At 41.5% G+C, this 25,332-nt stretch overlaps 2 protein-coding genes and 1 long non-coding RNA gene across 3 annotated transcripts in view; all 3 read right to left on the bottom strand.

The window, feature by feature from the left end:
* Window positions 1-3,417: 3,417 nt before the first annotated feature.
* Window positions 3,418-4,864, bottom strand: LOC109204502 (uncharacterized). The gene is made up of 2 exons (XR_002063997.2): window positions 4,437-4,864; window positions 3,418-4,353 (listed from the first exon to the last, which is right to left on the bottom strand). It is a non-coding gene; the product is annotated as an uncharacterized LOC109204502 (long non-coding RNA).
* A 5,859-nt stretch (window positions 4,865-10,723) lies between these two features.
* LOC109194303 (uncharacterized) lies at window positions 10,724-12,638 on the bottom strand. The gene is made up of 6 exons (XM_019365207.1): window positions 12,477-12,638; window positions 12,002-12,144; window positions 11,635-11,699; window positions 11,413-11,547; window positions 11,173-11,271; window positions 10,724-11,082 (listed from the first exon to the last, which is right to left on the bottom strand). Exons 1-6 carry the CDS (start codon window positions 12,579-12,581, stop codon window positions 11,027-11,029), a joined length of 603 nt encoding a protein of 200 aa, XP_019220752.1. The 5' UTR covers window positions 12,582-12,638; the 3' UTR covers window positions 10,724-11,026.
* Window positions 12,639-15,192: 2,554 nt separating this feature from the next.
* ssbp2a (single stranded DNA binding protein 2a) overlaps window positions 15,193-25,332 on the bottom strand; it is a 57,771-nt gene continuing 47,631 nt past the window's right edge. Inside the window, exons 5-17 of the mRNA XM_003456067.5 lie at window positions 22,895-22,984; window positions 21,413-21,472; window positions 20,329-20,395; window positions 19,436-19,506; window positions 19,256-19,323; window positions 18,775-18,823; window positions 18,657-18,692; window positions 18,511-18,565; window positions 18,335-18,405; window positions 18,173-18,251; window positions 17,991-18,019; window positions 17,805-17,903; window positions 15,193-17,170 (exon numbers count right to left, since the gene is read on the bottom strand). Coding sequence (XP_003456115.1) covers window positions 17,141-17,170; window positions 17,805-17,903; window positions 17,991-18,019; window positions 18,173-18,251; window positions 18,335-18,405; window positions 18,511-18,565; window positions 18,657-18,692; window positions 18,775-18,823; window positions 19,256-19,323; window positions 19,436-19,506; window positions 20,329-20,395; window positions 21,413-21,472; window positions 22,895-22,984 — 804 coding nt within the window. The 3' untranslated portion in view covers window positions 15,193-17,140. The remainder of the gene's footprint in view (window positions 17,171-17,804; window positions 17,904-17,990; window positions 18,020-18,172; window positions 18,252-18,334; window positions 18,406-18,510; window positions 18,566-18,656; window positions 18,693-18,774; window positions 18,824-19,255; window positions 19,324-19,435; window positions 19,507-20,328; window positions 20,396-21,412; window positions 21,473-22,894; window positions 22,985-25,332) is intronic.

Here is a 25,332-nt window from a genome sequence, read left to right as displayed (position 1 = left end):
ATGAGTGCGCCGACTAGAGAAAAATCAACCGAGAGCGTGACCGAAGGTTATCGAAGAGAAAACAGATGATGGTTCCAATTCCGGAGAGATTGTCGAACGGAAAGGCCATAGAAGTTTCGTAGTGTGAAGGTATTTCAGCTATTTCAAGTCTGACACTGTAAATTGTGCCGAAAGCAAGTCTGGAAATACAATAAAGCGGTGCATGCTCAATCTCTGACTGAAAGCGCTAATTCGTCATTCGGCTTTTGTCAGACTAAAGTAACTGTTGAAACTGTTTAAACAAACTGTAAAACAAACTAAGATTTATTTTTTTAGAATTAATATTTTGTTTCTAAGTGGAATTGACAATTTAGTGGTCTGTTTTGTTTGTTTTATTTTGAAACTTAAACGCTTTAGCGGCTGCCCTTTGTGTAGTTTGCAATATTTGCCTTTATTTATCTGAAACTGAAGTCTCATGTTCCTTAAGTACATCTACCCTGTTGAACTTATTATGGGAAATAAATATTTAAATCAAAACAAGCTGCTGATTATTTCAAATATAGTTATTTGGCTTATATCGTGATATATATCGTTATCACCTGAAATGAAAAAAACATATCGTGATATGAAAAAATCTTATATCGCCCAGCTCTAGTCTGCTGCCTGCAGGGGTCAGTGTGGCTCTTACCTGATTCGGTAATCTGAGGGGCGGTCTTGGTCCTCCGGGGTATCGAGGTGACATAAATGGCTAAAAATTAGGCAAATAAAGTATTACATGCAGACAAATAAATGGACTGACCACATGTGTAACAAAGATTTAGAGGGTGGCACAGTGGGAACTTTATACGCTCTGGGGGGTTAAAATACACTGCTGAACTGACTCTAACTAATGAGACAAGGAAGCTAAACTTAAGACAACCTCCTGAAATAAACCATGGAAAATAACTAGACACAGCAGCAAGGGGGCGCAGAGAATGACAGAAACTTAACACAGGTTACACAGGGAAGGCAGGATAAACTCCAATACTACATACACAATACTAACGACAATAACCAAGGACAGAACTAGAGAATAAAAACTAGTAGGACTCAAAAATAAAGGTTACTATAAATAACAAACTCAACCTACAAGAGATGTGATATAAGTTCTAGATAATACATGTAAAATGTAAACTTAAGAATCAGACAAACACAGAAAAATCTACTGTGAAGTTGAGGCACTCTACCTGTTTCCCAAATACATCAAGGTTACCAGATACCATACCACTTTTTGAGGCACTTTTAAAAAGAACAACAGGGCTGAAAAAATAAAATGACCTATATAAAATAAACCATTAACACATCAACAGAATATTCAGGTTTTTATGTATGAGTTTACTGACAAGCAGCCACAGAATGACAGACTTTGAGAAGATTTTGTTAAAATCTCCCAATTCTTTTAATCTTTGGGCTGAAGGAAGGACAATACTCGGTGTATAAATGCTCAATCAACAATATTTTATTTCCATACAATTCAACACTTAAGAGCATAAAAATGGTGACGGGTTACTCAGCCTTTTATAGCCCCTAGTGGCCCCCACCTAGTCGTAAAAGCCTAAACATTCACATGTTTTCTCTCTTACGGCGCCTAAGTTATGACCTCGGCTCCCTGTCTTTCTGCTCTCTGTAAAGGTGGGGGTATGGAATGTGGTCTGTCTCTTCTATTATCGGCACAAGGTCTTCTGCACACAACATTCTCTTCATGATTCAGCAGTATGAAATGTCAAGAAACAGTGTAACACATTCAACAGTGTCGAGTAATACAGGTCAATCAAATAGAGCTAATGATTTTCACACTCTTTTAAGTCAGAAGTATAATGCAAACTAAAACTACATACTGATCACACACTCTATATTAAGGGGTATAATATGATCTACAGCAGTATCATAATTCAACTACTTTGATTACATATATAAGGTAACATATGATAACAGAATAATCTCACAATTCCCCCTTTTGATCTCTTAAAAAAGAGATCACTTATAACATACACTCCAGCGTTACAAGTTCCAGTTCTTCTTGGTCCTGAGGCCCTCTGTCCCCCTTTATGGGTGGACCACATGTAGAATGACCTCTGTGTTTACGCAGTTCAGATGCAAGAAAAACTGTGATTACAACAACAAAGTACAGATAACACTCCCATCACTCCCAGTTCTCCCACAGCTTTATTTTGGTGCTACAGTTTCCCACTCCCATTTTGGTACCACCTTATACCTCTCAAATGTACTCAGACTAGAACCTCTGTCTAAGGAGCTTTTAACCTTTATTTTATTGCTGCAGCTACCAGTGTCTTCCAGTCGGGTGATTCTCTGCTCTTCTTCGACCTCCGGGGTTAGACCACCCTTTAGTCGTTGCACAGATCAGGGGATTATTCTGCCCCGATTTCAAACAAAGATCTGTGTATTTTGGGGTCACCGCCGTGTCCCCCTTTTTACCAAGATCCTCTCGAACCTCGTTGGTCTGGTGTTCCTAGATTTTCGCCAACCCCTTCAGGGTTATTGCTGTGTTTATGGGATCCATCTTCTCAAGGAGCCCAAACGCCATGACACTTGACCCCAGTTGTTGTCTCGGGAGTCCCTACGTCTGTCTCTGCTGTGAAGGGTCCTCATATCTCCGTGTCCTCGTCTGGTGTCTGTTCCTCTCTCTGTGGGAGACAGAAAACCAAAACACCTCTCTCCCTAGCCTTGATAATCTATTATATATTATGTTCAGGACTCTCTGACCCAGGGACTTATTCTAATCATAATCTATGTGTGTGTAAAAGAAATCAAAAATTAATGAACCATTTCTAAGTCTAACATACCCTAAGCTTAAGTTTTACCATACCTAAATTATTGAACACACAAATAAAGTCAAAAATTTTTATATAACCATTGTTTGATGTTCAAACTCAACTTCCATTGTTTGATGTTCAAACTCAACTTCCACTCCCCCCTTTTTGACACACTCCCATGTGTCAATTCACCGGAGCTAGAAAATTAAAAGAGAAGGTTAGTGACATCATATCTCAGAACTCAAAATTAGCATTAGCAACCAAAGGGTTAAATCTGCAGTTCCACACTCTCATGTGAAGCTACCGTCTCCTCTTCAGTCTCTCTTATCCTCCTGCTCCTGCAAGAACAAAACAAAACAAAGCGAAGCATCCACCCTTCTCTTGCCGGCTAGGTGAATTATTTGTTGGCATTTACTAATCCTAAAGTTGGTGCAGTCATTGTCTCAGTATCAAGTCAGTCAAAACTTTTAGTCCGTCCATCACAGTCCAGTCACATGCATTCATTCACACCCATTCATACCAGATGTTGCTGATAATGGAGTCTCACGCGCGACCTATTCGAGCATCCATCACCAGCAAGATGACATCATCATTTTAAAGGAAAATAATTCCTTGTTTTTTGGACTGGATTGGATTGACTCGCTGCAATCCTTTTAGACTCAGGACTTCTCACGTGATCAGTGTCCCATATAAGGGAATTTCTCCCATGCCAATTATAATCATGGAGAAGCACACTTTGCAACTGTTTTCAGTAAGAATATTTTATAGCGCTTTAAATTTCAATCTCTTAGGCCTGGTTTAAAGAGCTGATTATTAAATCATGAACTCACAACATATCACCATCGGTGGATCACACCTCTCAGATTTTCTTATCTCAGTGCACTGTAACAAAAACGAAAACAGACGTAACCAACATAATACTAAAAATAACACATACTAGGGCCCGTTGCAGACACGTCCAAGCATAAAACTATCCCTCTCTCGCTTACGAGAAAGAACACAAGCCAAAGCTCACTGATAAAATCAAGCTAGCGCTAAGCAAAACCAAAAAATCAACCAGAAATTCACAGGAACGTTTTGCTTCCTGCCGGGACAATATTGTGTGGGAATGAGAACCTCAGGTGCCGTGACACCTTTTGTTCCTCCTTGAATTAAATTTCAATCACAGAAAATGCCGTACTCCGACCTAAAACTTACACTATTAATTCATCATTTTCACTCTGTGCCACTGTTCCTCATCAGGGCTGTGTGAAGCACAGCAAAGAATTCAGTCAAGGCCTTGAGCCATAAACAGACATCACGCACAGACATTGTTTTCATAACCAAACTGTTTCAGACCTTACTGTCACGATGGTGGACGGACTCAAGCGCAGACGAGGCAGCTAAAATACAGTTCCTTTTATTGATACACGACACCAGGTGCGACTATATACAGGTGAGAGGGCAAGGGGGATCCAGGGCACAGGGGAATCCGGGAAAGGGGCTCTTCACACACGAGGGAATCCAGAAACACCGCACACCAGCAACTAAGCACACCCAGGGCACCAAGGGAAAGGGATTCCTGTCCACAGGAAACAAGCGATTAATCACACGAAGTAACAACGCCAAAAGGCAACAAGAAACTAACACTCTGGAGCTTACTACCGAGGTTACTCAATATTCCAGCGACGAATAGCTCAGAGCCCCAGCCTTAAGAAGAGCCAGAGATCCACTGCAAATCACTCGCGATCAGCTGCAGGTGCGTGGGCCAAGGGCGGGAGCCCAGTCAGAGCTCCGCCCAGGCAGACAGGTAGGGGAGAGAGAGAGAGAGAAACAACAAACACTTGTGGCCACACTGGGCTGGCCGGGGAGGCACAGGGACCATGACACTTACCCCTAAAATCTACATAAATGTCCTCTGGGTGACATAAAACACATTTTGAGTAATCAATGGTAATCAATGGCTCCTCATAAAAATTATGTATTGGGATATTTGTGTGCAGCATTTTGCATATCAGCATAAGCATTTGTTAGCAAAGCATTCTTCATTGCATCAGCGTGTGTGTGTGTGCGCATCACTCTTCGTTGCACAAGCGTGTGCATGTGTATGTGTATGTGTGTGGATCACTTCTCAGTGAATCAGCATTTCAATGTGTGTGTGTGTGTGTGTGTCCTTTTTCACTCAATCAACGAGTGCACATCTGTTCATGTGTGTGTTTCTTTTCATCAGTGTATGTAGATGTGTGTGTTTGTGTGTGTTTGTGCTCATCACTTTCCTGTTCTGGTGTCTTGGGTAAACCACGGCCTGAAGCATGTCCTGGGGTCCTGCCCTCCTCCTTTTCAATCTGTTTGCGACCATTGCTGCTGCTGCTGCTCGAAGTTCTGTCCATCCTGGTTCTGACCCCAATTGGGGCAGTCCTTTCTCCAATGTCCATGCTCACCGTAGGTGAAACCTGCATCTTCTTCTGTGTTTTTGTCCATTCTGAGGTGCCTTTTGACCTCAGTTGCTCCTTCGGTCTCGGTCACGCCCTTTTGCTGCCCGATCATACGTGTTGGTCCATCACTGTCCTGCACAGTGTTAATGCAGAGTTATCAAGATCAGCATTCTTTTTTTCGGCCTTACTTTTCATTCGGGCTTGGCAGGCGTCTCGTCACAGCTCTGTCAGCTGACGCAGTCTGGGAATTTTTCCCCCGTGTAGTGAAACGGGCCTTAGGTTTTAGTGCTCTCCGTCTCTGCTGCATGAGATCGCCTTCCTGCAGCACTGTTGACATTTTCAGGTTGTTGTTGTGGGTCCAGCTGTTGCAGCATTTGGTCAGGGTCACGTAGAGGGGAGAGCAGGAGTCCAGGTCAGCCTCGGCTTTCAGGGCCGGCAAAGCAGCCTGTAATTAAACATAAAGAGAGAAAAAAAACAAAAAAACAAAACAAAACAAAAACAAACAGAAGTGTACGAACAGGAAAATGATGTTGTGTTGGCTGTGTTACAAAGAGAGGGGAGAAACACCAGGCCAGGCCCTGTGTCAGCCTTCTCTCCCCCTTTTGGTTTTTTTTTTTTTTTTTTTTTTTTTTCCCCATACTATAATCAACTGATAACCCACCAAGTTGACAGGACAACATGCACATGTTCAAATTTTTAAACTCACAAAAGAGAAATTTTCTTTAATCACTTGTGTTGTTCAATCATCAGAAAACATCTCACAATTTGACTGTTAACCACTAAATTTGTTATTTCATCACTGGTTGGTCATACCAGTCTCTTTATTTTCTTTTTTCTTTGAAGGTAAATTGTTGTCCTGCAACCCAGAGGGTTTATTTGTTAGTAATGGATAAACTTCATCATTAAAAACAAAAAACAGGTGTATGTTAATTTTTGCTGCTTTGACCTTGCTGGAAAGTCTTCACATGTTCATGAGTGTAAGCTGTTTTTTCATTGCATGTGTGTGCATTTGTAGGCAGGTTAATTTTAACTTTTTCTCACACTAGGCGTTACCTTAAAAGGAGCCTTTCTCTCACATTTCTCTACTTGTGTGTCTTTTTCTTTCACCTTTTGTTGTGATGCTCCGGACACCTTCCCAACCTCCACAAGTCTGTTGGCCCCAATTTTGTGTTAAAACTTCTCTTAATTTCTCCTCTAATTCTCTCCTCGCTGCTGCCTTTTCCACAGCTGCTGATTCGTGCTGGGTGTGGTTCCCATTACTATAATTTTGCTTCGGCCGCTGTGCTTGTGGGGGCAGTTGGTCCAGGTCCGTAGCTTCCTGTATTAACACACTAAGAGATTTATTTAATATCATTGTCATCACCGTTAAACAGATAAGCAGGCAACACGCCCACCTTGACAGCGCAAACTGCACGTCAGTCTCCCAACATATTCCTCTCTCTGCTTCTCAATAATTCTCCACTACACACCTCTTACTCTCTCTCTCTCCTTTTTTTTATTATTTTTTATTACACCACAGAGTAATACACCCAATTATGCCCGTCTATCTCTATGTGGCTCCAAATTCCCTCTTTGTTCGTAATTTCACGCTATCAGGGGACAGGCACACAACAATTTTAACCACTGAAACGTCACTGAAACGAGGACTCTAACCTCTATTTTTTGAAACGAGGACTCTAACCTCTGTTTTTCGACTAATATAGAACTCAACCTTAGATGTCAAAGCATCCTCTTGTTCTATTCCAGAATAAATGTGAACCCGTGATTACACGGCCGTACCAGTGTTATTCTGTTATCGTTTGAGGGCCCTCAGCTCTCAGGTGATAAGCCTGGACCTCCAGACGCCGCTGGTCCGTACGCCGCGTCCAACGTACGGTGGGGGAGCCAACCCCAGGGCAAAATTAATTTCCACAGGTCCACTAGGCGTCAACCTTTGATCTTAAAGCATTCTCTTCGCACTAATGTCCTCCTATTCACACATCAACCGCCACTGTCACTGTGTTCACTCTTCACACACAGAGCGCGCCCCACACACAGAACAGCACCCAGAGCGCGCTTCACACACACAACGCCCAGAGCGCGCCTCACCAGCAGTGAGACCCACAGAGAGCGCTTTTCACCAGCGGAAATTTACACAGAAACCTCTAAGCTCAACTGTTAGAACTCTTCCGAAGCACAACCGCACCATACACCATGTACCCCTTTCACTGCGCTTATGGCCGCCACCACGGGGCAAAATCGCATCATAAAACAGAAGTGATGCACGTCCCCGAGGCTCAAAACCGACACCATAAACCAGCGTCTACTTTACCTTTAATCGGGGTGAAGTAAATATTTTACTTATAATTTTATGACCGCAGCCCTCGAGGCTCAAAACCGACACCATAAACCACCGTCTAACCTCTTTTCAATGTGCTGAAACCAGCAACCCCTCACTACTGCACTTACGGCCGCATCACCAGAACACGGCCGCATCATAAACCAAAACCTACGGACGTGTTTCGCATTACGCGTTGCTGGCGCTCAACCGCACCGTAAGCCAGTATCTGCTTAACCTTAATTTTATACTAATTTCATGGCCGCATCAATGAGGACTCAACCGACACCATAACCCACTTCAAAACCTCTATTCAATGTACTGGACTTATGGCCGCGTCTCCAAAGATTCTAATGTATTATTGCTACAGAAGCCAGTCTTAGACAAAGTTAAATGTGGAAGGTAAAGTGGGCTGCAACTAGACTCAACGTAGTATGTAATTAGTATCTTGCTAGAAGCAGTTCAGCTGCAACTAGACTCAACGTAGTATGTTATTAGTTTCTTGCTAGAGGCAGTTCCTATGACACACTGGAATTCAGCCTCAACTTATGTTGTTAGTATCTTGCGCCAAAAACCAGACACCGACAAATTTAATGTGAAAATACGTGTAACTCAGCGAACAGATTAATTTGGAAAGCCCAATATGCACATTTGGTATTTATAATACAACAGGCTGTGCTTACCTTTCTGTTTGGACCGGTCCTTTCTGTTCGCCTCGCCCCACGATCTCACCACAGGCCAAATCTGCCCCTCCTCAGCACACCAAAGATCCGGGTCACCAGGCACCAAGTTGTTAAAATCTCCCAATTCTTTTAATCTTTGGGCTGAAGGAAGGACAATACTCGGTGTATAAATGCTCAATCAACAATATTTTATTTCCATACAATTCAACACTTAAGAGCATAAGAACCATCATGATGGGGAGACCTGCCTGCAGAGGGTCACAGCAAGTCTCAAAATGGTGACGGGTTACTCAGCCTTTTATAGCCCCTAGTGGCCCCCACCTAGTCGTAAAAGCCTAAACATTCACATGTTTTCTCTCTTACGGCGCCTAAGTTATGACCTCGGCTCCCTGTCTTTCTGCTCTCTGTAAAGGTGGGGGTATGGAATGTGGTCGTCTCTTCTATTATCGGCACAAGGTCTTCTGCACACAACATTCTCTTCATGATTCAGCAGTATGAAATGTCAAGAAACAGTGTAACACATTCAACAGTGTCGAGTAATACAGGTCAATCCAATAGATCTAATGATTTTCACACTCTTTTAAGTCAGAAGTATAATGCAAACTAAAACTACATACTGATCACACACTCTATATTAAGGGGTATAATATGATCTACAGCAGTATCATAATTCAACTACTTTGATTACATATATAAGGTAACATATGATAACAGAATAATCTCACAATTTATACAGCTTCACAATTCTGACAGTCATCGCAGAAACAAACATTTCTACTGAAAGTGACTTGGGTTAGGTTTAAATCACATTTTCAAAATATGTGATTAATATATATCTCTGCTGAGGACAGTGTACCATTTCTGTGATCAATCACACTCAGTATTAATCTGATCTTTTTATCTGCTTATTGGTGCGGCCCACCACAACAGTACTGGTTTCTCTTCTCATGTGACCCCCTGGGAAAATAAATGGCTGACCCCTGACCCCCTCAGTCTAGATCAGAAAACAGAGCGAGCAGCAAAGTCAGACAATAATGAAGAGGCATGATGAGAAGTCAAACGACAACCAGCTCCATACAGCAAGAACAGGACTGCTGAGCTCCTGTAGGGAGGCTGGGATGACTTCAGTGGAGGTTACATAAGAGAGGGGGTGGGCAGAGGGGCTGATTGGACTGTGTAACAGGATTATGTAAGGCTGGTTTCAATAGAGATAATGCTTCATTTGGTGTTTGTTGGTGATGCGAGTGTGCGCGTGCTAAATGGTAAATATTAAAGGTTAGATTTAAGAAGCGGGCTAAGTGGGGCAAATTAGCATAAGGCTGCAATCACAAATATGTACCGATAGTAAATCATTTGTAAAACCTTCCACTGCTATGAGTGCACTAATTCATAAACACAGATACACCCAGTAACAACCAGCACAATCTACCAAGAGAAGTTCAAAAACTAGTACAGCTGTTGAGTCGGTGAGTTTTGTACCAACCAAAATAACAGAATAAGTGCACGTTTTGTGCACGGGGTTTTCTCGGAAACAGCATTTCAACTCAGACCAAGGAGATGCAGTGGAAGGAGAATCAAGCTTATCCCAGCTGTCATAGCGCAAGAGGCAGGGTACACCCAGGACAGGTCGCTAGTCTGCAGCAGGACTTGAAGGAGAATCAATATTTTCTTTTGTTGTTTTTTTTAAAAAGGCTAACTTTTTAGTTAGAAACTGCCGGCTGGGGTCGCTGTTCCTTGGATGAATCTCTCAGGTGGAGTGCAAGAAGCATCCAGACAAGCCCTGCTGCATCAGCACGATGTGCGTTTAACAGGTGCAGAAGAACATAAAACAGTATTTACCTTCAGAAAGGCGTTTACTATCTTTACCACATACTTATCACTTATTTATTTTTTTTGCTAACCACCACACTGCAGTATGGTGTGATGGTGATTATCACTGTTGCCTCACAGCAAGAAGATCCTGGGGTTGACTCCACCATCTGGCCAAGGCCTTTCTGTGTGGAGGTGTGGAGTTGTTATCTTTGTGTTTGCGTGGGTTCTTTGCAGGTACTCTCAGTTCCTCCCACAGTCTAGAGACATGTAGTTAGTGGGGTTAGGTTAATATGAATGTGAGTGCAAATAGCTGTCTGTCTCTCTGTGTTAGCTCTGCTACAGACTGGTGACCTGTCCAGGGTGTACCCCGCCTCTTGCCCTATGGCAGCTGGGACAGACTCCAACCCTGGTAAGGATAACCAGAGAAGAATCAATTTTTCTTTTTCTTTTTTTTGCATGCTGTTAGGTGGTTGTTACAGTTAATATCACATACTGTAAAATCCACACATCAATTTAAAACAGACACTGCAAAACTGTCAGGATGGGACATTAAGGCCAATGATGGAAAAATATAGGACGGGCGTGGCTTTAAAGGAAAAAAGCCTCTGCATTTTAAATGTTTTAGTTATGAATTCACAGGAAAGACTTGCTTAAGTTTGACCAATAGACCGGATTTACACAGAACAGAAGAAAACAAACACACAGTTTCTTTCTGTAAATCTTTATGTGAATACAAGAAAAATCAGAAATCACAGTTTACTGCATCTTGTAGTAAATGTAAAATCAGTCTATTGCACCTATTCACACAAAAATCCCCCAGCCATAGTTAACACTGTTACAAACTCCTTGTCCTGCACTGAACCCACTGCAAGATGAAAGAGCGCTTTCTCCACATCTGTCAGCACATCTGTGATACACATCTGAATACACACTTCAAACACTTGAGTAATTTCAGGTTACAGGATAGATCTGAGAGATCGGGTGAAAGGAGCTTAAATGTGTTTTTCTCTATTGTTCGTCCCGTCTTGCATCTGTTACAGCTTCACTTTCATACGGACACAGATCTGAAACGAAGGAAAGAAATCAAACTGATGAGTCATTGTTTACATTAGATGTACTGCTTACTGTTTGCGTGGATGGTGAACGCATCTCACCTGTAGTGTTTGCAAAGTATAAATCTAGTGTGAAGTTGAGGCACTCAGCCTGTTTCTTGATGACTTCGAGATGAGAGGCCTCCAGTGTCCCAGTCTTTGCTGGAGGGAGGGGATGGCAGTGTTAACATTATTTTCAACAGAGTGGCAAAAACAATAAAAAACAGTTTGAAACTAATTATTAACATTACAGCGTCCTAAAAGTTGGACACATATGGACACAGACAGGCGAATGCAACTCACTGAAGATCCTGAAGCCTCTGCTTTTTGTGGTTTTGCCGCCGATCTCTGACACCGAGTGGTCTGTCCAAAGCATGCAGTCGGGGCAAGTGGCCAGATACTTGCCAATATGCTCATAACTGGTAGAGTTATAGTAATCTGTAAGATACAAATTAGATGGTTGCCATGTTGTTTTACATCACAATGAATATTTGATAATGCAAGTTTAACAACGTGATCTCTTACACGTGTCTGTGGAAGAGTTTCCTAAGAAGGTGGCAGTGACATTTCCATGATAACATTTGCCATCCCTGGTAAGGAGCAGGAAAAAAATAGAAGCACATGAAAAAACAAAGAAAAAAGTCAAGAGGTTAAAGTATGTTACTCATTTGATGCCTCAAAGCAGGGGTGTCAAACTCATCTCATTACAAAACTGTAAACCTTGTGAAAGTACAGTTAAAAGCTCAAAATGTATGCCCTCTTTCTCATCTTCATAAATTGTCCACTGGACCAGATTGGAGTTGTTGCTAGGCCGATTCTGGCCCACGGGCCTTATGTTTAACACCGCTGCCTTGAAGGTAGTACAAATCATTTTGAAAATATCGACAATTACGCTTTGCGTCCAAAGCGACTGGGCATGTCTTCACTGTCAGGTATGGATGTCTGTTCGACCCAGAAGCTGTGCACAGTTTTAAGCTCTTTCAATTGCTCTTCGCTGTCTGATGTTGCAGCGTAAAATATCCATTTTCCCAAAAGCTAGAGAAAGATGAAAAAAAAGAAAAGCAAATTCAATTTTCAAAGAGATTCACAGCAGGTTCTAAAGAACCAGGAGGCGGAGTTTACCATCTTTACCACATGCATAAACATGCTCATAACTTGTTTCTGTGATCATACATAATAATAAGTTTATACATGCAAAATCACCAGTGGGACCTTTTTAACCATCCAAGGTCAAGTCTGTTTTTTTTTTTGTTTGTTTTTTTGCTAGAGCTAGGGGCATCAGCGATGACGATTCAGGCCTCAGGGAGTTAAAACAATTTAAACTCTGTTCAGCTTCATGGTGAATGTCTGTGCTGAGGACACTGTACCTTGCTACGATCCTCCAGAGGCTTAATGAGTTCTTCACAGCCTGGATCAGACGCACCAGAGAGCGAAGAGAGAGCCAGCAAAGCCAGACAACAACGAAGGAACATGACGACAAGTCAAATGACAGGCAGCTGTATACTACAGCAAGACCACAACAGCTGGACTCTTATAAGGAAGGGGGAATGACTGCAGCGGGGAAGTTACATAAGAGAGGAGGTGGTCTTCATTGGGATTGTGCAATGTTGGTACAGATAAAGATAAAGCTCTATTTAGTTTTTTTTTTTTCTGTGGTGTGTGTGTGTGTTTGCAGAATAACAAAATGGAAAACAGCAAACAACATGAATGTGCTGCATTCCTGCAAAGGCTTCTCACAGACAAGTGAAACAGATATTCTCTTTATCTGTCAAGTATGGAGTGAGCATCAGCACAAGTATTTGACAGAATTGGGTATGGTGGCACAGAAACAAACTACTTCACAATCACCATCTGTTGCAGCCTGGAATTGCCAGCTATTGCAGATCACTGGAAGCACTGGAAACTTACTGGAATTTCCAGGGTAGCGTCTGCCAAAACACAAAGTACAAATAAAGCAGATTCCTGAAAAACAAAAGCAAGCATAGCGTGTCCTTTTGTAAAGATTTGAGCGAATATAGGAGACAAGAAAAACCCTTTACCAACATTATTTAACCCAACTGCAGCATTAATGAAATTAGTTTGTTGACTTGTCTTTAGCAGATCTACTGCTGAATGTCGCAGGTTCATTAGTGAATAACTTTATGAGTCTCATCAGCTGTGTTTTTACCAAAGCTACCAGTCATCACCTGGATGACCTACAGAGACATACTTTAGACCAGGTAGTAACACAGAGTGCGACAGTCAACTAACTACCTGTCTCACATTGAACTCCCTGCAAGATGAAAAAAAAGCATCAACACATCAGCGATACAGAGTTCCCTCATATCAAAGAAAGCACATCTGAATACAAATGTGACTCATGGAGCCAGTTGATGTCTCTGGTTAGACTTGAGCGACACAGCAGGTGATAACAGTGTTTTATTGCTTTTTCCTTTACATCTCTGGCAGTTTCCTTCTCATTGGGACACAGATCTGAAACAGAGGAAGGAAATCAAACTGATAAGTCTCAGAACAAACACGACTTACAGTCAAGTCTTTGAATATCAATATAGAGATAAATACTCTTAGACTGGGGGAAAGTATGGTGAATTTTACTGAAACAACTGTCTAAAGAAGAGTTTGTCATGTGTTAAATGTGTGTGTACATTTGTAAATCTAACTCTGAGTACTACAAGAATGAAGATGGTCTTCTTTGTGGTGCTGCAAGAGATTTTCTCACATGCCCTCCTGCTGTCTGTGGTGAATTCTATCTGTGGCTGATGGTAGTCAAAGGTCACATGGTCTGAGATGCAGTCTTACAGTTTGCACATACCGTGTTGATATAAATGTAGTCACAAGAGATAACAAGTAAATAATAATCATAGTACTGAGAAATTACATGAAGCTGCCGCTGCTGGTGGAGGGCAAGGCAGCCGTGCCAGTCCAAGTCTGAATGTAAAGATGTAGCCGGTCAGTTTGCAGACTGACAACTTCTGCTATTAGATACCAACAACAGCTCGAGCTGATTTAACTTTGCTGAGAATCGGGTCGTCACACCGAATGTGAAAATTGATAAAAATTTGATATTAACTACAGTTTTTATGTATTATCTGCAAACTTTACAGTGAGAAACTGGGCCTTGGGGGACACGAATAGATTGGCTAAGCTTTTGACCTCAACCATCATTGTTAGTGCCCAAGATCAAAGTTGACCTTGATTGGAAAAAAAAACAAAACCTATTGAATAATACATCATATGAAAGGGCATAGAGCCGGGGGTCTCAAACTCCAGTCCTCGAGGGCCGGTGTCCTGCAACTTTTCCATGTGTCCCTGTTGCAGGACACCTGAATGCAATTAGCAGGTCATTAGCAAGACTCTACAGAACTTGACTTCATGCTGAGGTGGCAGTTCAGCCATCTGATTCATGTTACAGCAGCTCATGAGTGAATGAATATGGTGAAATAAAAGTACTTTTAGAAGTACATTTTTCCAAACACTTACATTTACTTACGGCGGGTTAGGTTAGGGGTTGCCACCTCAGCATGCAGTCAAGTTCTATACTCTTCCTAATGACCTACTAATTTATTCAGGTGTGCAACAGGGCCACATGGAAAGATTTCAGGACACCGGCCCTCGAGTACAGGAGTTTGAGCCCCTGGCATAGAGAGAGCTGTACAACACACTCTTTTTTTTTTTTCCCAATACGATGCCCTTTACAATGACGCCATAACAGGCTGATATCAGTATGATGTAATAAAAACAACATAAGCCATAACAACTTTGATGTTATTACTGTTATAATTAGAGTAACAACATCGAGTTTTAGTATAGCCTCTAGCATAGCCCTTGCTCTTCTGGGGGAGTTGCTGTTATTATTATTATTATTGTTAAAATATATAGCTATACATGTAAAGCTATCCACCTATCTATCTACCTGTCTATCAAATTTCAAGTACAAAATCCATCCCCGAATGATTGAAGTTATACAACAGGTTTGGTAAATTTAAGTACAGCTTTAACAAACACAATTGTGATCATATAATTTCATCTGCAGATACTTTCAAATGCACTCCAAAGTCTGTTCAAAATGAAAAGAGATGACACTTTAAGGTTAGAGAAGCTTTATATCAGCATAGTCAAAACCCATGAAACTTCTCTGTGTATTTACAAAAACATAATACAAGAATAAAAAAGAGAAAATGAACACGTCACAAATGGAGTCCCACATACTGTCACAAAAACAGAAAGAAAACAAATGATCCAATTTACAAATTGATCTTTATGTACTCCCACTTATGGCTTCAATCTAACACAAAACAAAATAAAACATCTCAGGTCAGCTGTGATGGTGCGCCATCAGTCCATCGTTCCCTTTGCAATAATAATTCTCTCTAGCATTATCTTTAAATAATAATAATAATAATATCAAATACACATACAAGACAGAGGAGCTACATTTGTGAGCTGTACACTTTGCAGTAAGGGAAGGGAAAGGAGAATGTTTGCAGGAATATTCACCCTTTGTACATGATAATAATTCATCTTGGGCAGTGAAAAAGGTTTCAAAGATTATTTAAAAACGAGCTTGTTTTATTTTTCTGTACCAACCAATTGTTCATCATACTAAAAATCACAGTTTTTCCGGACGACAGTTAAGTATGAGTGACCAAAGCTTGCAGTTCATCATCCATACTGCTCACCTCTTATTACTTGTCTTTCTCATTTGAACGTTTTTATGTCTAGGATATGGGAGCATGTTTTGTCACCAAGAAAAACAAACAAACTAATGATTCCCTTCATTTCTGTCAAAAACATTTGTTTCGGCCCCACAAAAGCACATAATGGGGAAAAACCCACAGGATGAGTTGTAGTAAGAGTTCAGGTGAAATAAAAACTTTCAGTCTGTACAGTACTACTGAGTACTACTGAGTACTACTGAGTACTAACATTTGTGCAAACATTCCTCAGCCTTATGCTGACTTCAGTTTAATTACAATAAGCATAGTGACTGATCTCATGTGACTTAAAGTCAGACTATGGAAGTTTTTAAAGACGAGTTAGCTCGTTGTCCCTCGGATTAACTGAAAGATGAATCCGTAACTACTAGAATGCATGATTGCTTAGTTCAATACATTCAGGACTTTTGCGTTGTCTGTCTTGCTTGGTCTGGTATGACCATTAGCTTTTAGTTGCTAAATGTTAGCTAATGCAATGACCTATCTACAATGCCACTTTGCCGACTTTTGTGTTTAGACATTTCCCATTTCCACCTGTGGCATGTTGGCTGCTGTTAAAGCAGGTTCATAGTCTCACTTTAAGCCTTGAGCGAGTTTTTTTCTTAATGAACATTCGCCTTCAAACTAAATCTGAAAACAAATATTGTCAAGTGGGATGAGAAAACCACTGACAGTATAAAACTTTAAATGCAATGTATGCGGTCTTTAGACATTTACAAACTCTGAAAAGACTTCTCAAATATCGGCCCAAGGATTGCGATGTCTCTCCACTTCTCTTCTGGTACTGCAAACAGACTAATTAGAAAAAAGAAGACTTGATGACAGCCATTTAGATCAATCAAACAGTGACTTTATATATTTAAACTCACTGGAATTTTAACTTTAGGATACTGGCATTTTGTTTTTGGGTACCGAGCTTTGTGATCTGATGCAAAGGCAGAAAAATCTGTCTGTGACCGGACTGTGTGCACTCTCTCATACACACCGTATGCAAATTTACAGAGTTCTCCTCTGGGTCAATTTAGTTCCTTTGTACAGTCTCATTGGAGCAGAGGAAGAGCAGATGAAGGTAGCAGAGTCACCACTTAGAACTGGAGAAAAACAGGAGCGTAGAAACATGGACAGAAACCATGGAAAGGTGGGACTTCGGTCGGGGGGGTAGTAGTAGTAAGATGGCGCCTGGGGCTACTGTCCGATTGGGCAGGTGGTGGTGGAGGAAGAGTCACTGGCCTAGATGGCATCACATCATGTCTCACTGCTTTTTGCAGAGCCACACCAGGTTATTGAGCGACAGACCAAACCTGCTTCCAGAGCCCTCACACGCTCATCGTCATGTTTGGAGAATACTGCAGAAAAAAATTAAGCAGAAACATAAAAACGCGACTGTTAATGTGTTTAAGAGAGGAAAGCACATCTCTAGCCATTAGTCTTAATTATGCAACAGTCACACTAAGCATATTAGCGGTTAGAGACCAAAATTACTAGGACCATATGCGCCAAGTGGGACCTCGTTGGCTTTGAAATGATTGCTTTGAAGACAGGGACCAGGTCTGTGAGCACTCGCAGTCAGCTGTGAAGCCTCTTTGTTTCACCAGCAAGAATTAGCATCACATTTAAAATCACAGCTGCATCATGGGAACTAAGCTAAATAGCCAGAGCTAGCATTAGCAGATGATGCTGGTGAAAATAGACTATGTCCAGTTTAAACAAAGAAAAAGAAGATGGCAACGGCCAGCGTCATGAAGTCGAGGCTTCAGAACACTAGTCAGCAAAACAGTGGTGGTGTCATCTTTTATATACAGTCTATATATCTTGCAGAGACTAGTAAGACTGATATTATCTGCATGGTAAAAAGTACAGCAAGTAGTATCTTAGCTTAGCATAACAAATGGGCACGTTTAATGCAAAGTATTACAGGGAACTCTCAGCAGGAAACACCTCAAGTAATCCCATACATTAAAAAAACTAATTTTCACTCACACTTTCGCTCTGAAAAGGGTTAAGGAAGTTTCCTCCCATCTCTCCATCCTCCCGAGGCGTCCCAGGCTGGTTACTCATACTTAGGTTACCAGGAGAGTTCTGCTCAAAGGCAAATAAAACATATATCACAGTATCTGCTACACAAATCAGAAGTGTAGTTCAGAGTAGGTGAAAAACTTCTCATACCTTGGGGAGACTGTCCATATCGCCTGACCCTGAAGGAGGGAACACAAGTATGAAAATAATGCACATCACCAGGATCAAATGAATACTAATTTTTCATGACAAATCAGGGACAAACATAACCAGAGGTTTGTTGGTTTGTTTGTTTTGCCCTTGCAGAACACACAAGCTTCTTGTTTTTGTACCTAAAGAGCCATTCATGTGATGTGGCTCCATCCCGGCCATTCCCCCTAATGGACCGTCACTGCCTGCACCCATAGGAAACTTCGGAGAACACACATAGGACAAGTTAACAGCAGTACTCCTGTTTGACTTGTAACACTAACACAGACCCAACAGCCACTCACATTTGGCCGGCTTCCACCTGGAGGGACTGTGTTTATCATAGTGTACATGTTGTCTCCAGAGTTAGTTGAATCTGACAGAACACAAACAGGAAAACGGAAACAGTAAGAAAATTAAAGGTCAGTAGCATGTTTATATATCTACATACACATATACAACTGATACACACAGAGTTTACCTGCAGGACTTGGCATTATTGGTGTTCCAGGTGGCCCTCCTCCCCCTGGAGGTCCCTGAAATGAGAGTTTTGTTTTCATGACATTCATGCATGATCCTGTGAATTACAGCCTATTTAGCTAGTTTAATGGTTTCAAACATACATACCGCATAGCTTCCTGGTGACGCAGAAGAGTATGGGGTCTACAAAGACAAAGAAGTAAACCACTAAAGTCATGAAATGAAAATGAAACTTCTTCTTCGCTATTTTTGCTGCAGGACTTACAGAATTGGAGTTGGGAGGATTTGGCCAGGGTCTACCACCACCAGGTCCCCTAGAAAAAACCCATACACTTTAGTTTTTTGCATTTGGCAGGGTCTTTGTTTCCAATTCATTTGGGTAGAGTTGGCAATAACAAGCTCCCCAGATGCCAGAAAAAAAGTAAATGGAAGAAGAAGAAGAAGAAAAAAACTAAAGAAGACTAAATAGAGGAAAAGGTTTCAGTTATGGTTTCATGTCCAGAGCTGTAGGCAAAAGACAGTTAAAGCTATGTAAAGGAAACGGCTGACTATAACAACTCTACTGAGTGATTAAAGATAGCTGACATTTGGAGAAAAATGTGCTGAGTAAGCTTACATTTTTAAAATAGACACACAGAAAAGTGTATTTTACTCTTTTATAACCTCATGTGCTTATGCTACTCTGTCTGTATGTGTGTGTGTTATGGTGATGATGGCTGTCATTATGTTATGCATATACCACTCACATGCTCATACCAGGCATCCCAGGACCAACCAGAGCATTCAGTGGTGGCCTCATCCCACCTCCATAGTTCTGGGAAAAAACAGAAACCAGAATTCCGTTTGGACACGACTACATGAGAGTATCTATCAGAAACAAAACTTACAGCAAGTAGTCCTCAAAGAAAAATCATCTTGACCCAAACCTGGGGTCCTAGTGGGACCATGCCTCTGGGTGGAGTCATCCTCTGCATTGGTCCTCCCATATTTGGATGTCCTGAAATGTAGGATTTACCAGAATGAGAAAAGGTTCTCTTCAAACAAGCATTTTTGTGTTTAACACCTTTTTGTGGCCACTTTGGTGACTCAAACCACAGACGAGCATGCATTTTTAAGGCGACGAGACTTAGATGGCACAAATGCTAAAATTTACAGCTGCTTCAGTGACACCGTTTTCTTGGTCTGATGTTGGTTCGACCTAAACACCATCTTCACCCATGCATAATTTAAGTGTTGTCTGGAGCAGTGAGTAGTTTGCGTAAATGGGAGTATGCTCGATTCATAAGAATACTGAACATGTTGGTTTTAATATTAATGATAATAGTATATCAGTGAGAGGCTTACCATGAGTTCATCTTGGTAACAAGCACTGAGCAGCTATCAACTGGGCTTCACGGTTATCTGAACACTATTAAAAACTCATAAACGTGCCATTCTTCCAGTGCAATGAATAAGGCGACTGTTTCTTTATATACCGTTATCATAAAACTTGTTTCACGTTCCCCTCGGGAACCCATTCTGACTTTGGTGATTCCCTTATCCCAATTATAGTGTCATAATGGTTTTTATTTATTTTGTAATGAAATATCTTGACAGCTACTACAGTAAAATTTGGCTCAGGAATCCATGATCTATAGGTGGAGAGTCCTCTTTTAGTCGTGTCAATACATAAGGGTGCATGTTTTAAGGGCAAAACCTCAATCAGGCTATGATCGCACAGTAAATATTATTTCAAAAGACAAAATCCTGCCTGCCTGCATTATTGTTAAATAAAGTAATTGTTGACTATATGTGTGCGTGTTTCAGTGTGGGCATGCACCTTGCTGTCTTGTGGGATCCATTCCACTCGGTAACATAGGCTGGCTCCCTGGAACTCCTCCAAGACCCTACAGAAAGAAGAGGATCCATCTCCAATGTTATAATCACTGTTATGTTGCTCATTTGTACAATTCAGTTACGTCTGCTGTAGAGCTGGGCGATAGAACGATAACGATATGTACTGCGAAATAACTTTTTCTCGATAGAAAAATTAAACTATTGCAATAGGCCTCATCTCTCTTGTGCTCTTAAAAAAAAGAAAAGAACAGCCAATCCAAATTAAGTAGCGCAGAGCCGAACCAATCACAGCCGCAGCGTCACGTCACGTGACTTGTTATGTACAGCACAAGTGCCAAGCCGCACGTGTGTATTTGTTTGGGAAGCAGCCAGCCGCCGTGCCGCCCGGGTAATGGAGGAAATGAGTGCGCCGACTAGAGAAAAATCAACCGAGAGCGTGAGCGAAGGCTATCGAAGAGAAAACAGATGATGGTTCCAATTCCGGAGAGATTGTCGAACGGAAAGGCCATAGAAGTTTCGTAGTGTGAAGGTATTTCAGCTATTTCAAGTCTGACACTGTAAATTGTGCCGAAAGCAAGTCTGGAAATACAATAAAGCGGTGCATGCTCAATCTCTGACTGAAAGCGCTAATTCGTCATTCGGCTTTTGTCAGACTAAAGCAACTGTTAAAACTGTTTAAACAAAGTGTAAAACAAACTAAGATTTATTTTTTTAGAATTAATATTTTGTTTCTAAATGGAATTGACAATTTAGCGGTCTGTTTTGTTTGTTCTATTTTGAAACTTAAACGCTTTAGCGGCTGCCCTTTGTGTAGTTTGCAATATTTGCCTTTATTTATCTGAAACTGAAGTCTCATGTTTCTTAAGTACATCTACCCTGTTGAACTTATTATGGGAAATAAATATTTAAATCAAAACAAGCTGCTGATTATTTCAAATATAGTTATTTGGCTTATATCGTGATATATATCGTTATCGCCTGAAATGAAAAAAACATATCGTGATATGAAAAAATCTTATATCGCCCAGCTCTAGGCTGCTGCCTGCAGGGGTCAGTGTGGCTCTTACCTGATTCGGTAATCTGAGGGGCGGTCTTGGTCCTCCGGGGTATCGAGGTGACATAAATGGCTAAAATTTAGGCAAATAAAGTATTACATGCAGACAAATAAATGGACTGACCACATGTGTAACAAAGATTTAGAGAGTGGCACAGTGGGAACTTTATACGCTCTTCAAAGCAGGAAACCAACCAGAGCTGCTTTTATGTTTTCACTCGAATTCAGGGCTCATTTTCCTTTACCCATACAGCAAACTGAGGAAGCTGACCGCATTTTCACTGGAGCGAATTTATGAGGGGGAGAAAAAAAATGACAGGAGAAAAAAAAGGATGATAATGATGTCAGTGCATGTGTTAACTGTGTGGAATTTGGCAGCCTGTATGAGGAGCTCTTTTGCAGCTGTGAGTGGGCTTTCACTTGTCCTCACCACAGACAGTAGCAATGCTGTTGCTATGTCTGCTGAACTGATGCCACCCCGGACAGAAGAGCCACTCTGCAGTGGTGGAGGAGCAATGCAGAAATCTGCCACTAGAGAGCAATGGTCCTCTTAATTTAATCAGAGCCTTCACTTAAATTGCTGTCTTAGCTGTGCTAAAGAGACATCAAATGGATGAAGCTACAGCATTTTAGGTTACTTTAGTGATGGTGTTACTTAAAATCTATTTTTTTATTATTAAATAAAAAATGTAAACAACTGATCATTATCAGCAAATGACTTAACAGAATCTGAATGAATAACACAAAGCATCATTTGTGACTGACTTTGGAAATAATGTGCAATTTATCGAAAAAAAACCAAAACAAGTACTGCAGATATTCTGTTATATTTAATTAAAAAACCCGACAGAAGAGCTGGCAATCAGGTAATTGTTATATTTCTTTAACTAAGAGGTCTTGACAAGACCTTGCCTTCAAAGAGCGACTGATCTTCAGAAGGAGATGGAAAAGGCCGTTTGGACTCACATGTGAGTTTATGAAAGCAGAACTAAGAAATGCCCGGGAAGACTATTGATCTTTGCGTCTAATCCGAGCGCCTGAATTTGACTGATAATGACGTTTAATCGATGTACAACTGGCAGAGGCCTTCAGAGATGATCTGGGGCAATGCTGCATGTGTGCGCTTTTGTGTGCCAGAAATTTATCTCTTCTGTCAGATTAGGGGTTTTTTTTCACGTTGAGATGCATCCGCACAGAGATTGTCACATATTCAAAGGTAACGTACGTGAATATACATACAGTTGTTGTTATCTGAGAGTGAGGTCTTGCTCTTAGGGGATCATTGGGTTTCTAGTCATGATGTTTGCAATGCGCTCTTTCCATTTAAAATGCCTGGAGATGGCTTGTTGCTGTGATTTGGAGCAGTTTCAATAAAATGCAATTGAAATGAAGTGAGACTGAATCCGCCAAATTTGGGGAAGCTCAAATTTGAGCTGATATTACATCCTCTGGAGTGACAGAAACATGGCCGTTCAGCCCTGCGTTGCATGCATACCTGAAAGAATCCTGGTGGGACTGGCCCTACTGGCATGCCCTCTCCTGGGGGAAGGTTACCGAGGACTGGACTCGGTGCTGCTGCGGCACTCTGAAAGAGACAAATGGCGAAAAAGGGAGACTTCAACTCAGATCTCAGACTTGTCAGAAACAACAAACTCAACACCTCTTTCACCTGTTTCATCAGTGGTGACATTTTTCATCGCGAAAAATGTCAGCTACTCTCCATTTTTCTGCAGAATAAACAAGCAGATATAATAGTTTGTCTAATTTCCGTCTTCCTTAAAGCAGGAATTTACTTATCCATGTTGCAAAGATAACAGATCCAACACCAAATACCAGATAAGCCTGCCACCACTTATATAAAAGTCATACTAAATAATTAAATGAAAAAGAAAAGTCTGCACTGCGAGGGTCTTTCCCCATCTCTCTCCCTCAGTGGGATATTTCCTGTTTCTGCAGATGCCCTGCCACGCCGGCCCAGGTTTATTTTTATTCAATGCGTTTTTGTTGTGCTTGTCCCAGACGGGTGGCGCTGGATCATTTCAGCACTGCCTCTGTCTGCTTCCTGTCGCATTGTACAACCAAGTTACCACCCAGCACCGGCCTCTTCTTCCTCATCCTCTTTAGGAATACAGAGCAGACAACGCGCAGTGTGGGAGAATGTACGTACATCCATATATTGTACACAATAACGTGTGAACAGTGGGCTCATGAAGCCGGAGTGACTGCATCTGTGTCAGTATCTGCCCACTCTCTGTTCTATTTTTCTGATCTTCCTTTTCACTTTCTCTCCCCCTCTGAAGGCACTGGAGGGGTGTAAAGAGATCCAGCGAAATTCACCCAACAGTCTCTGAAGTTTCCGCCAGCTGACTTTTTAGGTCAGACAGGAACAAGGTTTAATCAGAGCTGAGATAAAAGCAGACTGACGACACCCCTGTATCCTCCTCTGCTCCACCCCGCCACCCTCTCTGTTCCTTCGCCCTCATATCTCTCGATCGTTAATGTTGAGCAATGTCGAACAGGATGCCGTGCAGTTTTTAGATTCTATATTCTGCTGTAAACATAGGCTGTATTTGTCTCAACAGATGAACGTACAGATGGACACAGATGGAGATTTGCAGCTCCATGGTTCAGTGGCGAGAGGCTGGATTTGGTGTGTGTTTCTGTGTGTACAAAATCATGCACAGCATCAAGTGTGTTTTGTTTTTTGGGATTTTTTTCCCCCGTTTTTTTTTTTTCTCCCCTTTTACTCCCTCTCCCTCCTCGCACCCTGGATTACCCAGAATGCCTTTGCTCCCTGGCAGCCTGGAGGTCTGCTGAGTTTGCCTTCGTGCACCGAGAGAGGGAGGGAAAGAGGAGAAAAGAGGACAAAGCAGAGATTATGAGTGTGTGTGTGCATGTGGCAGTGAGTGTGTGAGCGCACTTAATGTTTGTGGCGGAAAAAGAAGAACGGGAGGAGGGAGGAGGAGGGGATCTACCTGACCTGCTGACAAAGCAGCATTTTTCCAAACACCCAAACACGGCAACGAGGAGAAATAAAAGCAAAAACAACAAGCCTCAAAAAGCAGGGCCACCTCTCATACATGGAAAACTACAGCAACGCTAAAAGCTCTGGTACTGCTGCTGACGGCTAAGTGTCTTTTGATTATGACAAATCAGGTTGAGTCAAATGACATTAAAATCAGAATGAATCATAGGTTTAACAAAGCATCTTTAAAAGAAATGATTTTTTTCCCCATGTTTGTCTCCATATGTTGATCTCTAGAAGAGTCACGTGGGTTAAACAGTGTAAAACTGGGATTTGGAAACAGGCGTATTTGCTTCCTTACAGAGTTACACTTAGATCCAGAAGTATTTGGACTATGAGTTGATTTTTAATCAAACAATCAAGACGTGATTGAAACGCAGGCTTTAAGAAGAGGGGTTTAAGAAGAGTATTGCATTAAGCAGTTAGGAACCGCAGCCATATTTACACACAGAGCCCCGTTTTCAGAGGCTCAAAAGTAATTGGACAGTTGTGGCAAGCAGCTTTATGGCCTATTCTCTCATTTTCACAATGACAAGTGAAGCAAATGAGAACAAAAACAAAAACACTGAGTTGATTCTAAGTATTGAAATTGCAGTTTTTAGATTTTTCACTGGAACTCTCAATATGAAATCCACAGAAATGCTGTTATAGGTGAAGGAGTTCATCATTACGCTGAAAACCGCCCAAAATAAACCAACCAGAGAGACAGCAAAAACTTTGAGCGGCCAAACCAACAGTGTGGTAACTTCTTAAAAAGAATGAATGCGCCGCTCAGCTCAGCAACACCAAAAGACCTGCAAGACCACAGAGGACAACTGCAGTGGATGATTGCAGAATTCTTTCCTTTGTTATAAAAACCCTTCACAACATTTAAACATTTTAACCTCTGCTACAGTAACACATTCAAG

This window comes from Oreochromis niloticus, linkage group LG12 (genome assembly GCF_001858045.2).
Source record: "Oreochromis niloticus isolate F11D_XX linkage group LG12, O_niloticus_UMD_NMBU, whole genome shotgun sequence".
NCBI classification, from domain to species: Eukaryota; Metazoa; Chordata; class Actinopteri; order Cichliformes; family Cichlidae; genus Oreochromis; species Oreochromis niloticus.
This window is presented reverse-complemented; position numbering and strand designations above follow the sequence as displayed.

Coding starts and splice junctions, on each gene's coding strand:
- LOC109194303 (XM_019365207.1), bottom strand. CDS start 12,581: ATGTTCCTTCGTTGTTGTCTGGCTTTGCTGGCTCTCTCTTCGCTCTCT. Junction 12,145..12,476: donor CTCTGGAGGATCGTAGCAAG/GTACAGTGTCCT, acceptor ATCTTTCTCTAG/CTTTTGGGAAAATGGATATT. Junction 11,083..11,172: donor ATACTTTGCAAACACTACAG/GTGAGATGCGTT, acceptor CCTTCGTTTCAG/ATCTGTGTCCGTATGAAAGT.